At 37.1% G+C, this 15,687-nt stretch overlaps 1 protein-coding gene and 1 long non-coding RNA gene across 11 annotated transcripts in view; one reads left to right on the top strand and one right to left on the bottom strand.

The window, feature by feature from the left end:
• EYA1 (EYA transcriptional coactivator and phosphatase 1) overlaps positions 1–11,036 on the bottom strand; it is an 82,960-nt gene extending 71,924 nt beyond the window's left edge. Inside the window, exons 1-5 of one of the 10 annotated variants that reach the window (XM_081919733.1) lie at positions 9,383–10,599; positions 9,236–9,274; positions 4,048–4,097; positions 2,476–2,603; positions 1,107–1,169 (exon numbers count right to left, since the gene is read on the bottom strand). In XM_081919733.1, coding sequence (XP_081775859.1) covers positions 1,107–1,169; positions 2,476–2,599 — 187 coding nt within the window. In that variant the 5' untranslated portion in view covers positions 2,600–2,603; positions 4,048–4,097; positions 9,236–9,274; positions 9,383–10,599. Of the gene's footprint in view, positions 1–1,106; positions 1,170–2,475; positions 2,604–4,047; positions 4,098–7,909; positions 9,111–9,235; positions 9,275–9,382; positions 10,600–10,665 lie in introns of those variants that run through there. The other 9 variants (XM_081919728.1, XM_081919726.1, XM_081919729.1 and 6 more) reach the window with 9 other exon arrangements.
• On the top strand, positions 9,983–13,295 carry LOC309374743. The gene is made up of 3 exons (XR_014170706.1): positions 9,983–10,124; positions 12,098–12,152; positions 13,245–13,295. It is a non-coding gene; the product is annotated as an uncharacterized lncRNA (long non-coding RNA).
• The last annotated feature ends 2,392 nt before the right edge of the window (positions 13,296–15,687 follow it).

Here is a 15,687-nt window from a genome sequence, read left to right as displayed (position 1 = left end):
CACATACTGCAACAAGGAGTTTCTATAATTTAGTTCATTATTGAACTAATGCTGCAGGAATCAACACTAAACTTTGATTATACCAGACCACTGGCACCCATCTACATCCCAATTTCTTGCCGTAAAAGGTTAACCACTAAGTGTGAAGTGAAAAATATTAGCTACTAACAGATAGATATCTATCAACCACATCCTCCTGCAGCACATTTGAAAGGAATTAAAGAATATGGGGTTTGGACAGAGCTGTTTTATTTAGTACATTAAAAAAAATCAGTGAAAGCAGCTTGACCTGTCTATAATGACATAAAACTTAACTTTACTTCAGAATTAATTTAAAACACATACTGTAACAGGATTAAGATTGCCATAGGAGTGACATCAGAGTTCACATTAGAAACTGATCCATTCTACCATCAGACGTCGACCACCTGACTATTCAGTGACATCTTTCTATCTCACATGCAGCAAACAAGCAGATTACACATTATGTACATTAATTTCAAGAGAAGCACGTGGAAACCAAACACTAACAGCATATCCATCAATCCTATGATTTTTCAAAATACTTTTATTTAAAGTAAGATTTCCTTTTAATAGTTTATACTCTCTTGCCCGCCTCCAAGTTACTGTTACTATCTAACTGTCTGCCCTAGACCATCATTATCCTCTACCCCCAACAGATAAACAAAAGGAAAACAAATAGGGACAAGGGTAAGTAATACATCCCAGCACACAAAACATCAAATTCATTTTAAGGAGATAAAACAGCTCTTGGTGTATTCCTTAGTTTTACTATATAAGTAATTGTGAAGCAAAGTCCTATCCCGCCTAACAGCAACCGATTTAAAAATTGGCTTTTGTGCTAACATTTTGCTTGAAAACTATATTTATACCCTAACCCTATGCATGCCAAATTGGAAGCTGTAGTGTTCAAGAGAGTTTACCTATGGAAATCATATAAAGGGTTATGACTTTGCTTATTTATCAATGAGGGCAAACCACAGCATTTCCAGTTTTGATTAGATACAATCAGTCAGAACCTTTTAATATTTTGCAAACCTTAAAACGCATGCTAATAACTGTGCATTCACCGTTACTACACAAACCTGCAGTGGTCTGTGTATTAGTATTTAACAACCAGTCTGCAGTGCTGAGCAGAGTCATGTCACCTAAAGGAAAATTGCAAAGAAAATGAAAAAGCTAGTACCTTTTTCATACATGTCCCAAAAGAATACGTACAAAAATGTACAGAAGTTTTCCATTTCTTTTTAAAATTGTTAACTCATTAATTAAAGGGCAGTGCTTCAGGCTGTGTTCCTGCAGTCTACAATCTCTAAAATATAACCTTGATTCAACATCCAGACTAATTTTTGTACCCCTTTTTATTTTTCCTCATTTCCTCATGCACCCACTGTCCCTTGCTCTGGGGGATACCTTGCCTGATAAAGACTTCTGGGGAAATCACAATTTCATAACATATTGGTTGGTCCTATTAAAGGAGTTCTTTTTCTCCTTACCAGTGCACCATTTTTCTCTTTACTTGGAGCCATCACATTAAAACATAACTTTGATGTAAGTGTGTTTATCAACAGGAAAAGTTTTCTGGATTTTGTTAAGATAAAACAGTATGCTTACATTCCAATTTTAAAATCAGAAGTCAGTGGTGTATGCGCACACAAAAAAAGATAAACAGCACAGTCCTCTGCATGTCTGGAATCAAGTCTCTGTGTTTAAAGATCTTTATTCACAGGTAAGTATGCTATGACTACATCCTCAATCAGATGTCTTTATCCAAAAGGCAGTGGTCAGTCATTAATATTGACTAAGGTTGCAATCCTAAAGATACAAATTTGCATTATTTTAATTTAGAGAAAGGGGACAAAAATGGTCTATCTGACAAAATACAATGCAGCTCCATTAGGTTTAGAGGGAATGGAGGCTAAAAGTATAATCTGATAACCCAAATAGTCTTCAGTTAGAACTCAGACCAAAAAAATGTTTTGGGTAAGGAGCTTGGGAATGGTGGGTAAATGGATAACTCATTTGATAGATGTTTCTCATCACTGTCATTGCTATAGTCAAACTTCAGTAAGTGCCCATGAATAACCATTGGAATGTTATCTAGTTATACAGTATTTCATATCTAATAGAAAGGTAAGGCCTGGCAATCTGAGGTGGTAAACTAGTGTGTAAAGGCTCTACCATTTCAGTTTCCAGATGGGAGCTCCTTCATCCAAAATAATAGTAAAATCCACCAGATAGAAAGCTAGCTGACAGGAAGCTGAAGGATACTTTCCCTGACATGCTGTTTTGTCTATGTGCATAAGACTGTTGTTGTATGAAGGATTATTCTGTCATGAAAGCCCCCACCTTTAGTCCGAAGTGGCATAGTCCAGACACACATTTACCATCTCAGTGAAAACTGAGGTCTAAAGTAAACCCATCATATGACAAAAAACCCCACCAACAACTCACCTTCTGTGCCATTGGGTGTCATGGAATTATTATTTATGTGAGAATTATCAAGTTTTGGACCATTGGGAGATTCACTACTACCACTTAGTCGACTATGAGGGCTGGCTAGATCCTGCATTTCCATAGACCTAAAAAAAAAAGTGAGTAGAAAAATTGACTACTGCTTTCAGATCTGACTGTGGAAGTACAACCCATGTCCTACCATTGATTTTACTATTTCATATACATTATTACTTCCTTAGTTTGCCTTACATTTTTGAGTCGTTTCATACACTCATTTCATAATGGCTCTGTATAATACACAATCCTTAACAGATTTAAAATACATTTATACCTGCTTGTCTACACATTTTTATAAAGCACAAAATTAGAGACAAAAATTAAAATGCATTGAAAAGCACATCCCAAGTGCAATACAGTCACACTGTTCGCTTGCATATAATTTACCACCCAATTACGATTTAATGGGCTTCCAAACCAAATAAAACACTTGAAGCAATAGTTGAACCTACGCTCAACTGACAAGGAATGAGATATTCCTGATGTATGTGTTTACTCTGGCAAACTACTTAATTGTTCTTCTGTTTCCGTTGAAACAAATGCAGCATTAAAACATTATTATGTCTGCTCTCTTGTTTGCTTTGTGGATTACATAAAGCGTGCCCAATTGAAAAGGGATAAGGCCAATATACAGTGAATCCATACAGGCATTAGTATGCCTTAGCACTTTGCAGTACTTGAACTGTCACTTAAAGTGAAACAAGAAGAGAATCAGTGCAAATTGTCAATATATTATAGAATATATTGCCTCTCTTGTATTTTAACTGTGCTTACGATTCCTGATCATAATAGCTTTTATAATACTCAACTTCCATTATACTGAATAGAAGATCTGCATAATATAGTTAAGGGGCAATGTTCAAATCATGTACTCTAGAATAAGGGCCCTTCGGCATGAAGAAAGTTTTGGAACACTTGATTCATTTCTATGTAATGAAGTATCAGTTTGCATTAAGCCCAAAGTTTACAATATGTTAACATATTTTGCTTTCGTAATATTTTTGGATTAAATATTATCAGGAAAAGTTTGCACAGTATACTTGAAGCTGTGCACCTCCTTAAGAGTAAACCCCACTCAACTCAGTGGAATTTACTGCCAAGGAAGCGTGCACAGAATTCCATTGCACATTTTCTAACATAAATATGTATTTTACTTTCCACAGTTATATTGCTTTCACACTACAAATTTTCTCACTAATAATGCTCCATTTAAAAATTACCAGTTGGAGTCCTTTTAAATGCTAGACTACTGGTGTTACTTTCATGAGCAAATCCAAACAATTTTAAAATACACAGAAGTGTATACATGAATTATAAAACATTTTAGTGCTGAGTAGAACCTTTATTTAAAAGTGCATATTTAAATTACTTCTCAAAGCAGTGAAACAATATTCTCCAGTTTAAAATGAACAACAATCAAATATCATTCATATGTCTTTCACATGGAGTAAAATAACTTCATTCTAAGTAGTTTTTCCCCCTACAGAAAGGCCACTTTGATCTTATCCTTACCTGCAAATGGATGAAACAGCAACATCTGAACTGGTTTGGGATTTTTGCACCTGCAAACCAGGGACACAAATAGAAGCCTCTGTTATTCTACGTTCATGTCAGGTCTTAATCTAACTAAACAAAGAAATCTTCCTGGGGATGGTAATGCTGTCTTTTAACCAAAAGAGAAGGAGGGGGTTACTGCTGCAGTGAAAGACATATTGTCTTTAAATTGAAGCCTCAACTGTTGTTTCCTCCAGCAGGTCTATCCCCCCCCCCCTTGCCCATGTCATGGGGAAGGCAGCCAAATGACGGGATAGTGATTCATCACTGGCCTATGACAGCTGCACACTGGATTTCCCCTCCCCCAATCAACATGCAAAGCAGTCTTGCTAAGGTAGTTTACGAAGAGGTGCCTGGGTAAGGTAGCTATTAACAGACAAAATATATCTAGCAAAGGGAAGAAGCTCCCTAATGCTCTCCCCCAGCATCCTCTGAAGATCTTTCAGTTTTTGTTATCACTGGCTGAAACACATCACCCTCCCACTCCTTTAACTCTTGACAGTCTCTTATCCTTATCATGTTACTTTTCATCCCTCCCTCCTCCTTCCACTCCGTCATTTAAGTTTGCAAGTCCAGTTTCCTGCCAACTTTGAAGACTGCAAACCAACACTGAAGGATTTAAAGTCAAATGCAATGCTATGCTCCTATAATTTGACTGAAAGTTCCTGAATGTTTATGTTTATCCAGGCCAGAAATTCCCCTTCCTCCTATCTGCACCTCTCCCCACAATCAAGTTAAACTAAAAAGGAAGAGCATACACTTCAGAATGAATGAATACGAGCAGTACGCAAAAATATATTTCTAAAATGAACTCCGTGGTCATGAATTGCTCTTTTGCATTCTCTGTGAATGTACACTCTTTGGACTAGGGTGGGCGAGAGATTCAATAATGTTTGAAATCTAGACCCTCACTGGTTTAGTGCAGTGCTGTTGCATGTTATTAAAAAATGTGTAAGGTTGTGTTTAAATGAATAGCCTTTGATACCAGTTTCCACACACACACACACGCCAAAAAGGCCACTAACAACTGCCAGCAGGTGATAAAGCCCAGGTGAAGACTGGCTGCTGGCTTGAAAGCACAAACAAAACTTCCCCAGCAAGGACATACATTGTCTAAATGTCTGAATTCAGAATTCCACCCAACCTGAACTGACATCTCTTACATGATCACAGAACAAAGACAAGCAAGATGAGGCATTTTAAGTGCCATAAAAGTCATCCAGGAAAATCTCACTTGTGTGCCTCTAGTTTTTGTTATTTTTAATCACAGACAGAATTACTACTTTAGCAGGAGTACACCACTCGTATAAGCAGCCAGACAACATATAATGTTACACACAATAGCAAAAAGCATGTACTAACACAGATAGGAAAACTGTAACTCTCCCCCCCCCCAAAGGTATTTAAAATGCTGCATAGTGTGCTTTTTAATAGACCATAGCAAACCAAATCAAACTGGAGTATGAAATGTGTATTTGCAACAGCTAAGACATTTTTTAAAAAGGAAAATACAAAGGACCCAAGTGTAAGATGGAAACTTTTTACTCTTAACCCTAGACACTGCGGTGGAATGGCTTTAGGATATGTTCTCTCCTTGTACTTCTGTACACCTTTAATAAATTATAGGAGGGAACGATGCATACTTAACAGTTATCTCTTATTAACAATATGGAGGGCCATTTAAATATAATAATTTTAATTGAACTTCTAGTGATATGTATTAATGTTTTGTATATTATTTTGCTGATGTTATAGAATATAATTTGTAAATTACAGACAATGAACAAAAATTGTTCTGAAAATAGATAATGAAATATTCTATTACCTCTGTTATTAAATAACTACTAGTGTGTATATATCTCATATGCTGCAGATATTAGCATATCTTTTTAAGATTCTATAAGCTGTGAGAGTTCATATCCAAGACCTTCATTTTCATTCGTCATACTTCAGTTACAGTCCTTTTCCTTTTAAGGATTATTTAAACCATGTGTTGTGTGTTATGGTATTTAAAAATGATTCTTTAATCAAAATAACTTTAAAACTACTAATCCTTACTTAGATTGGTCAAGTGAATCCACATAGTGGTACAGGAAAAATAAATCTACTCTCAAGAATGCAAATGCAGACAACAATTAGACACAGATGTTGGTGAAATTAGTTACAATTTACAAAATGCTACACTTTACATGCTTTCAGTTTTTTATGCAGGATGCGAAATTACAGTGCAGTGAGTAACTGCACTTAGGATGCCCAGTTTTTGGAAAGCAACATACGGTATGTATGAATAGCGTTTCACCGTTACTGCTACAATAATATGTCTGCATCTACTGTCATCTAATACAGCCTTAACCAACAAAGTATATGGTCTTCTATGGCTCATTAATTATTACACAAGTAGGAAGATTACAGCAATAATTAAAATTTACTCAAGAAAGAATACTTTAAAAATGGGAAGGAGAATTGCTACAATGAGCAAATGCCATGCACAGGGAAATCAGGCCAACAATATTTTAAATAAAACTTACTGCTCCTTATGAATAATCACATGATTACTACTTAGGAGGTGGCTTTAAAAGGCTAAAAGATGTTTGACTAACATTGCCTCTTAGTATTTCTAAAATGAAAAAGAAAGGATTGTGATAGCAAAGCTACTAGCATCTTAAATAACACCAAAATGACATTTAAGTATCTTAAAGCAGTAACGTCTAATTCTGATTAGTTAATGAGATCTTTTAATTTTGGGTTTTTTCTAATTAAATTTATAATTCTTCACAGATGTAGGTTTTGTTGATGTTCAATTTGTCGCTCTCATTTTGTTAAACCTCACATAGTACTCCACCAATCCACTGAATAGCCACATTAAATCTGTTAATACCATGCTCTTCAACCCCAGAAATTATTTCCAGAAGGCAAACTTGCTTTGAGAGATCATCAAACAAGACTTAAGGTACACATTTTATCACATTTTCCCTACCACAGAGCTCAAGATGCAGGAGAAAATTCATGACTTTTGCACTGTTTATTATACTTTGGTAAATTACAAATCAAAAGCATCTGACAGAAAATCATGTATGAAGCCAAAAAGTTAATAATGTTCTGCGAAAAGTAAACTGTAAATGGGAAGGGATTCTAAATCTCAGCACCATAGAACAAATAAAATGTAGGTACTTGTCTAAATTATTGGTTTTCCAGCCTTTTTTTCACTTGCTAGAAGCAATTCTTATAAAATGACTATAATTTAGAACATTTCTTCCAGCTGAAAGAAAAAAATCAAAGTAAAAAATGCTATGCTTATTCAAACAAATATAGCTCACATGTGAGTTAGTAACTTACTTTCAACCACAGTTGTGATCTAAACCAGAAATCGTAAAGACAATGGGAACTTTCTAATCATATTTTTTTTATATCTGAAACTGCATTTTTCCCCACAAAGTTAACATCTTCAACATAAAACATTGACAGAAATGGAAATTTAAAAAATGAAGAAAACCACAATTCTTAACTTCAGTATTTTACAAAACCCTGCCAATCTTCAATAAGAGCTACCTCCAAATGCTAAAGTATTTAAATGCACTTTTTTAAACCATGTGCTTTAAAACTGTAACCATATTATTAAAACTAGATTAAATTAGTGCATCAATCCCCCAAACAGAATATTATAATGATAATCTCCCTAAATACATCTGAAATTTTGACATATCACTGAAATTTAAAAACAGAAGACATATGTCATTGTGACAATGCTTCTGAAACAACATAAATGTAACTTAGAAGTTGCAATCTTAAAGTCTCTTATTTTGTACACAATGGTACTTACTTCCAAGTAAACATGCCCAGCACTACATCATATGTTGCACTTTGTGTAACAACTTTTTAGTTACTATTAAACATTCAACAAAACCCCACTCATTTGTTCCCTCTCATTTGGATCTGTGTTAACCCCTGCTGCGATCACCACAACTGAAACAATGGCTTGTTTTTTTAAAAAAGAAATCTGTCACTGTGCTGGATTTTCAGCTTCCTAAAGCTAAAGATAGGTCATTAAGCAACAAAGCTGAACCTCAGGTAATGCCAAAATTCCATTAATATGTATTTTATACACACGCAGCATCATGCATTTATGAAATCCATAATTCTCTTGAGGCTAGTAGAAAGAAACCTCCAAGAAACCTTAAAATGCAGATTCCAGAAAGTATGCATGAAGGGGAGGGGGAAGAGAGACAAAAAACAAAACAAAACAGTCACACACACACACACCATTCTGATGATCTAAAAAAATTATCCTAAAGCTGACCATCTGGACTTTCCTTTCATTAAAAGATAAACTTACATTTATTATCGGCTTTAAAAGTGACTTCTGCACTCCCCCTCCCCATTAAAGTGCACCTAAAATTTGGGCTCGAGGGTAATTTTATATAATTTGATGGCTGGTTGTTGTTTTTTGGGGTTTTTTAAAGAATATTTTGACGTTCATAAAACAGCTTCAAGAAAAACATTCTTATAAATTTCGTGAGTAAGGAGATTCATAAACATGATGTAAAGTATGCCTGGGCTTTAAAGAGGTCGTTTCCTAACTCGAAGTGTTGAGTTTCCAGCAGTACCTAACGTCATATATAATATTGTCAGGGAGCTGTTTATTTTGCCATTTTGATAAAGCCCTCCTTTAAGGTTCAGCAAAGCTTTGCCAGCATTTAAACATATTAAGCAGGATTTCCTGCTTCGGCAAGAGCTGTCAGTCTCTGCCATATGTCCCCCTTTCTCTGTTCTTCTGAATTCTTGTGCCTTTTAGCCAGGTCTATAAAAATTCATAGAATATATATATAATCACTCAGCATTGTGTTCTTTATTTTCATTGACCCTCGAACACTTTAGAAAACCCAAACACAAGGCACAAAACGCAAGTTGAACACAAATAAAGAGCTGAGAGCCATGTAGCATCTGATTTGTGGGGAGGCTACGAAGCGAACCGGGAAACACAATTAACTGCAAAAAGTGACGTATATTAGATATTAATTGGAGGTGGGAGTTGCGGGGGGGGGGGGAGAGAGAGAGAGAGAGAGAGAGAGACAGACAGACAAAAAGAAAGAAACGTGCAGGAGATCCAGGCGTGGAAGATTACTGAGATTCTTGGAAAAGTACAAACTTGTTTTGCAAACAGGCCACGGACGAAGGTGCTTTTCGTCTGAAAGCAAAAACAAAAACAAAAAAGTGTCCTCTCTCCCTGTTTTGCAAGATGGGGCAGCTGTTGTCAAATCCATGCACTTTTTGAAACAGCCGGGTTCGTACTTACAGTGAACGGCTTTGCTGCATCCACCAAGTATTATGGGCTGCCTTCACGCTGGCGCTTAACTTAAAGCCCAACCAACCGTTGCTCACATAGTTTTGTTTTGGTTGTTGTTGTTTTTTTAAATTCCTAGGTGAAAAGCTCTCTCTCTCTCTCTATAGCCTGGTTTGGGCTTTAAAAAAAAAAAAGTTTTTACTTTTTATTTTATTTTTTAAGTCCCCCCTCGACCAGAAGCGCAGCTCAGTCTGGAGGGGAAAAAATCCGAGTTGAGAGCAGAGGGTGGCTGAGGAGCGAGCGAGAGGCTGACTGGACTGACTGACTTCTGTTGCTGTTGCTGCTGCTGCCGCCGCCGCCGCGGGCTGTGCCTGCCAAGCGAGTGTGTGTGTGAGAGAGAGAGGGAGAGGTGGGGTGGCTGTGGGGAGCGGAGCTGAGGGAGGGCGCTGTGTCTTCGGCGAAGAAATTGAAAACAGCCACCGAGGGCTTTCCCAGGAAGGCTTAAAGTCGGAAGTGGCACCGAGGGGCCCGTCTCCGGCAGCGGCAGCACCCAGCTCTGAGGAGGACGCCGCCGCCGCCGCTCCGAAATTCCCGCTCAAACGTCGCTTCGGGAAGAAGCCGCGGCGCGCGCGCTCTCTCTCTCCCGCTCGGCTCCTCAGCGAAGGCGGCCGGAGATATTATCTGTGGGGAGGCTGAGCAGACAAAGGAGCAGCAGCAGCAGCCCAATCTTCATCTCTTCCCCCTCTCCATATAGGTGGTTTTATATTTTATTTTTTTTGCCCAGTCTTGTAGGTCTGCCTCGAGGCTTCTCTCTCTCTCTCTCTCCCTCCTTATCCCCCTTTTGTTTATTTGTAATGCAAACCACAGCTATTCTCTTGTCCTTAAAAAATAAATAAATGCTAACACAATCGGACCGAGAGAGCCCTGGGCTGGCTTGCCTCAGAGGCAAACCTTTGCTGGCGAGCAGTTTGGGTATGCAAATGAAGGATCCCGCGGTATGCGAATAAACAGCTGTGGGGGAAGAATGCGGCCCGAGCGCGCCCTGTCAAGAAGCGCGCGGGATTTCTCTCACTCACTCATTCTCTCTCTGCTGCTGCTGCTGCTTCTGAGGCACCATCACCACCAAACCATTTATAGCTTCGGAGAAGAGGCACGGGAAAAGCCAGTTCTCCACCTTCCGAGCAAGAGAGAGCATAATTAGCTTTCCTCAGCCGAGAGCCTTGGGGGATATTGGGGGGGGGGGCGGATTTAAGCCCCTCTGAACGGGGCAGTTTCTTTTAAGTGAGGTTTCTTACGAGAAGCCCGGAGCGGATGACAAAACGCGGGATCCAGCCGGGAGAAGCTCCATAAGGAAGGGGACGATCGAGTCCACTCTTTACAAAAATAATAATAATAATATCACGCAACATTCACGTCTGAACTTGACTTGGGCGCGCGTAGCAGATTCGTCCTCTGCTGCGTAAGGAAAGGGGCAAAAATATCCACATAAAAAGTCAGTTCAGAAATATTTAACCTACACTAAACCCTGCCCTGTGCCAACATCAAGCAATCTGACACGATAACCACAAACCTTTCAACAGTTCATAATGTGCAGATACAAATGATGGTGGGCAAAATGAATCATTTAAACACACTTCGACTTGGATTTCATTTTTAGAGCAATTGCACCTCATCCTTATTCATACTTGGTGGTGCACAGTGTCTTTTTACATTAATTGTGTTTTTATCTGTCCTTTGTGTACATAAAAACTCAAGCTAGGAAAGAATCTAGTGGGAATATTTTTGGTAACTGATGTCTTTTTAAAAGAATGATATTTTAATACAATTACCGTTCTTCAAAAAATCGAACTACACATCACCAGAGAAGCAGTGCCCCCCACCCACAATAACAGAGTTATCCTGAGCTATTTAAACCAATCTCACCATAAGATATACATTTATAAATAAGCACAGCCTCCTCCACAATACAAATAATTTTCTCACAAGGAGATAAACACTGTGAATTGTACACATAACTTACTTATACAAGTTCAAATGCCTTAGCTGGTTTCCGACTCACTTTCATAATTTTGTTTCAGACTCTGTTATCATATATTGAGTATAGCCTTACCTTCCATTAACAAACTTTGTGATTGAAAACAACTCTCATAAATAGAAAATACCTTCTGGCTGCAATGTCCAGCTGATACACATTCTGAAGAAAATCTATCAATAAAACTTTCCACCAAGCAAAAAAGTTGTGCCTAACAGTCTTAAGCTGATACACCAAGGGTCTCTATTTGCTTAGCGCTGGCAAAAAAATAAAAAATCATGGGATAGACACCTACCATATATGGAAGGTTAAGGTCAAAATCCACATATTTCTATTGGATCTGTTAATGGAGCCAGTATAAACAGAGATGCTTGCCTTCTTTATATCGCTTAAACGTCATACTCAAAGTGTTCTTTATAATGGTTCCTTAAACTGCACTAGAAATAAATTTATTTGCAATATTTTAATTTTATTAGGCAAGATTTTACTAAAATGAAATCCTTATACTTACTATGACACAAGGAATAGCCATTGCTTTGGGCTTTATTTTCATTCTAAGCAATCTGTTAAAAGAATATGTTATTGATGTTTATCAGCATAAATTTGTTTCTCCAGCACACTGTTAAAATGAAAACATTAGAAAAGTTGGTACACATTGTATGTAGATACCTATTAAACCTTGCTTTCTTCCCCAGAAACACACAACTGCTGGAAATAATTTTGCAAATATGCAAAGAATAAAAAAGTGAGGCAATGTACCAAGCCTGATATATTTCTACTATACAAATACAATACTAACCCAGTCTCTCCCCCCGCCCCCGCCAAAGATACAGTTTTATTAACTACATTAAGGCTGCAAGCCTACATACACTTACATGGGAGTAAGTTTTACTGAACTCAGTGGGGCTTACTTCTGAGTAGTCATGTATCAAATTGCTCTTTCATAAGTTTTACAATAGATACTAAAGCAATTGCTTTCCATGCTTAAATTTTGTGTTGAAATCATTTGAAGGTTACACGATGAATTCAGTCTGAATATATCCAATGTCAAAATCATTTATACTCAAATATGTATTTACAGTGGTTGACAGACAAGTAGCTAATTTTATGTACAAGATAGATATATTCAAGTCTGGAAAGACTAATCTACCTTGGATTTGCAAGAGATTCATTGGTGAACATTTTAATAATCCTTTAGTAAAGCTTTCATTCATACTTCATACAGTGAGTAGAGATATAAAGGATCATAGCTTTGTAGGTCTGTGTTAAACTCCTTATCTGACTATTTGTATATAATTATTTGACAAAATGCCAGTAGAATCTGAAAAAATACCTGTTTCAGCATAAGCATTCCTTTTTAAATGTAATTTACAAACCACAGATTTGCTATTGGAGGCCGATTTTTCAGCAAGGGTAAAATAAGCTCTGTTTGATTTCACTATGAGCCATATTTATATTATCTGAAGCGCCCTTCTTGACTTTATATGAGCAGATTCCTGGGTTCTGCATAGGGAAGTGTGTTGATTTTCATACATTGTTTCTGCTCTTAATGTTACCAAGGTCCAATCAACCCTCTCCAATTCACAGTTCTTGCATGCAACTTATCTGGCACTAAATTATATTAATAACAGTAGGACTTAATCCAACACATGCATTTAAGATCAAGGTGTTGGACAATGATCCTGAAACTTTATAGCCTGTGATCCCAAGCAAGGACATGCTCTTCTACTAATATCAATGGAAATTATTTCTTTATATGCCTTTTAAGCTTGAGAAGTCTGAAAAAAGCATTCTAAAATCCCACTGATATGCTTATTATTTATTTGTCTAATAAATTTTCAGACATGTTACTGGAGAAGACTCCTCCTGAGGAGACATAGCTGGGGTTTTGTTAAAAAAATACAAAATACAATAAAGCAATAAAAAAGTCAAATGGTGTCAATTTTTTTAAAACCACTCTCCAATTCAGAAATTTCCAAAGCAGTTCACAATAACTCATAAGACATAGTAAAATAACATTAATCAATAAATATAGCAGAGAAAAAGTTTTTTTTTAATTCAAATCACATGCCAACTGCTGGTTTGAACTAGAGGTTTTCACCTGACTCTTAAAAATCTACAGGGAAGAACTCTAGCAGGCTCCTCTAGGAAAGGAAAGCATAGAGCAGGCCCCACAACCAAGAAGGCCCTGTTGTATGTCCTTCCCAACAGACACAGAAGTTGGTCCTCTCCTGCAAATCTCAGCAAACGAATTTCGAAAGCCGAAGAGTTTGATATTTAGCAGCATTTTGCATCACTTGCAAAAGGTGAAACGAAGGCAATACATTTGCTTAAGGCATCTTCAAATTATATCCTGCCATCTCTGAAATCCTTAAAGAGCAATTTACTTAATAAATAGTCCTTGTTTAACAGAATCTGGTAACTATGTACTGGAATGCAAATCTTGCAGTATGCAAATGTTACAAATTACTTCCCTCCCACTCATCTTAAGGAGCTGATTTAAACACCTTCAAAAGATTGCACATTCCCAGCGTGATATTCTATTTTTTTTTATCTTTGAACAGAAGCCCTCAAAGCTGTATCAAAAAACTGCTTTTGAAACTCTACTGTGCATAATGGATCTTGACTCTCCTAGTCAGAAATACATGTCAGAATGTGTGTGTGTGAACCATACTCAGAGTAGACCCACTGAAATTAATAGACATGAGTAATCTCATTCTGAATATGAATAATGTTGGCTACAACTATGATTCTATGAACCCATAGTTTTGATGTTTGAATCTTTACTCTCTGTTCCTAAATGACGTATCTTGATCCACCAAGGCAGATCATGTGTATGGAACCATAATTGCACATATGCCAATGCAGTTAACAAAAGGAAGCAAAAGCAATAGCTCTGCATCAGATTTTGGATGCACCTTGATTGGTCAAGAAAGTGGTTCTCATCTTCATTTGCAACTTCTCACCCTATCCTAATCAGTGTAATACAGGAGACTGTGTGCTTCACCAAAAAACATTGGTTTTTGGTGTTAGAAGCCAAGGAAGAAATTCTTTATATCATGGTTGGTGAACCTGTGGACTGTAACTCCTATCAGCTTCAGCCAGCATGGCAAATGGTCAAGGATGGTGGCAGCTTTAATCCAACAACACCTAGAGAGCCACAGATGCCCAGTCCTAGCTTTATATTAATTAATTAATTTAGAATTCTTGACAACCTACTTTTTAGTCAAAAGACTTTCAGAGTGGGTTGCATCCATTAAAGCCTCTAAAAATGAGGCTTTGCGTCAGATGAATCTTCTTGGGAAACAATTCTATAACCTGGGCATCACAAAATACAAGTTTCACCACCCATATTTCCTTTAATGATAGTGAGACCTGAAGAAGAGCCTCCAAGGAAAATCATAATAGAAAAGTTCATGTGGGGAAAATGGCCTTCCATGTAGTTTAGGCAGCAGTTTGTGGCTTTCCTTGGGTCTTTCTCTGGGAATCTTAAAATACACCAACATTCCATGTAGTAGATCTATTGTTTCCTTCTTTTTAGATCCGTCTACCTGGCTCTATGCTTGTAATAATAGCAAGATCTCTGGCAACTGACAGCTCTTTACTTACACTTGAGGAGAAGGGGGACAAGGAACTCTAGTTATTGGAAAAGGCTCACTGGGATTTAGTGATAAAATGTGCAAGCCACTGTCTGCAGTAGAGTTTTGAGGTTGAGAAGGCATGGCTATGTCATTGTATGTTCACTATAATGTGACCCGATATCAAAACAATGCTCTTGGAGTCTGTAGGTATTGTCTATGTCACGCCATTGTAATTCCATCAAGTAAAACATCTTTTATTAGCTTTAAAAGCACTAGTTCTCTCAAACACAATGTTTGTGTCACCGTAGAAGTCACTTAATAATGAACAATAAAATCCAGTTCAGAGCACACAGATTCAGTTAAGTAACTTTATTCTTTTGCATAGTTCCACTAGGGTCTAAAGCTCCTGAACCAAGCATTGTACACTACTTAAATGACTGTAAGACCAAGATGAAAACAGATCAGGAACATTATAGGCTCCATACAAAACACTGTTGATAATGATTTATATTAACATTTTAATGCATTCTCAATATGAGAGGGGAAAAACATAATATAATAATCATTTGCTACATGAGTTGACGGTAATTTGGTTATTCATTTTAATAAAGCATTCAACACAGATAATGAGCACGCTTTGTGACTAGATCATAATTATTATGGGTATATGCTTCCAAATACATTTAATTGTGTGAAAAACAACA

Source organism: Podarcis melisellensis, assembly GCF_964234715.1.
Source record: "Podarcis melisellensis genome assembly, chromosome: 7".
Taxonomy (NCBI): domain Eukaryota; kingdom Metazoa; phylum Chordata; class Lepidosauria; order Squamata; family Lacertidae; genus Podarcis; species Podarcis melisellensis.
Note: the sequence above shows the minus strand (reverse complement) of the source record. Positions and strands in the feature narration are given on the sequence as shown.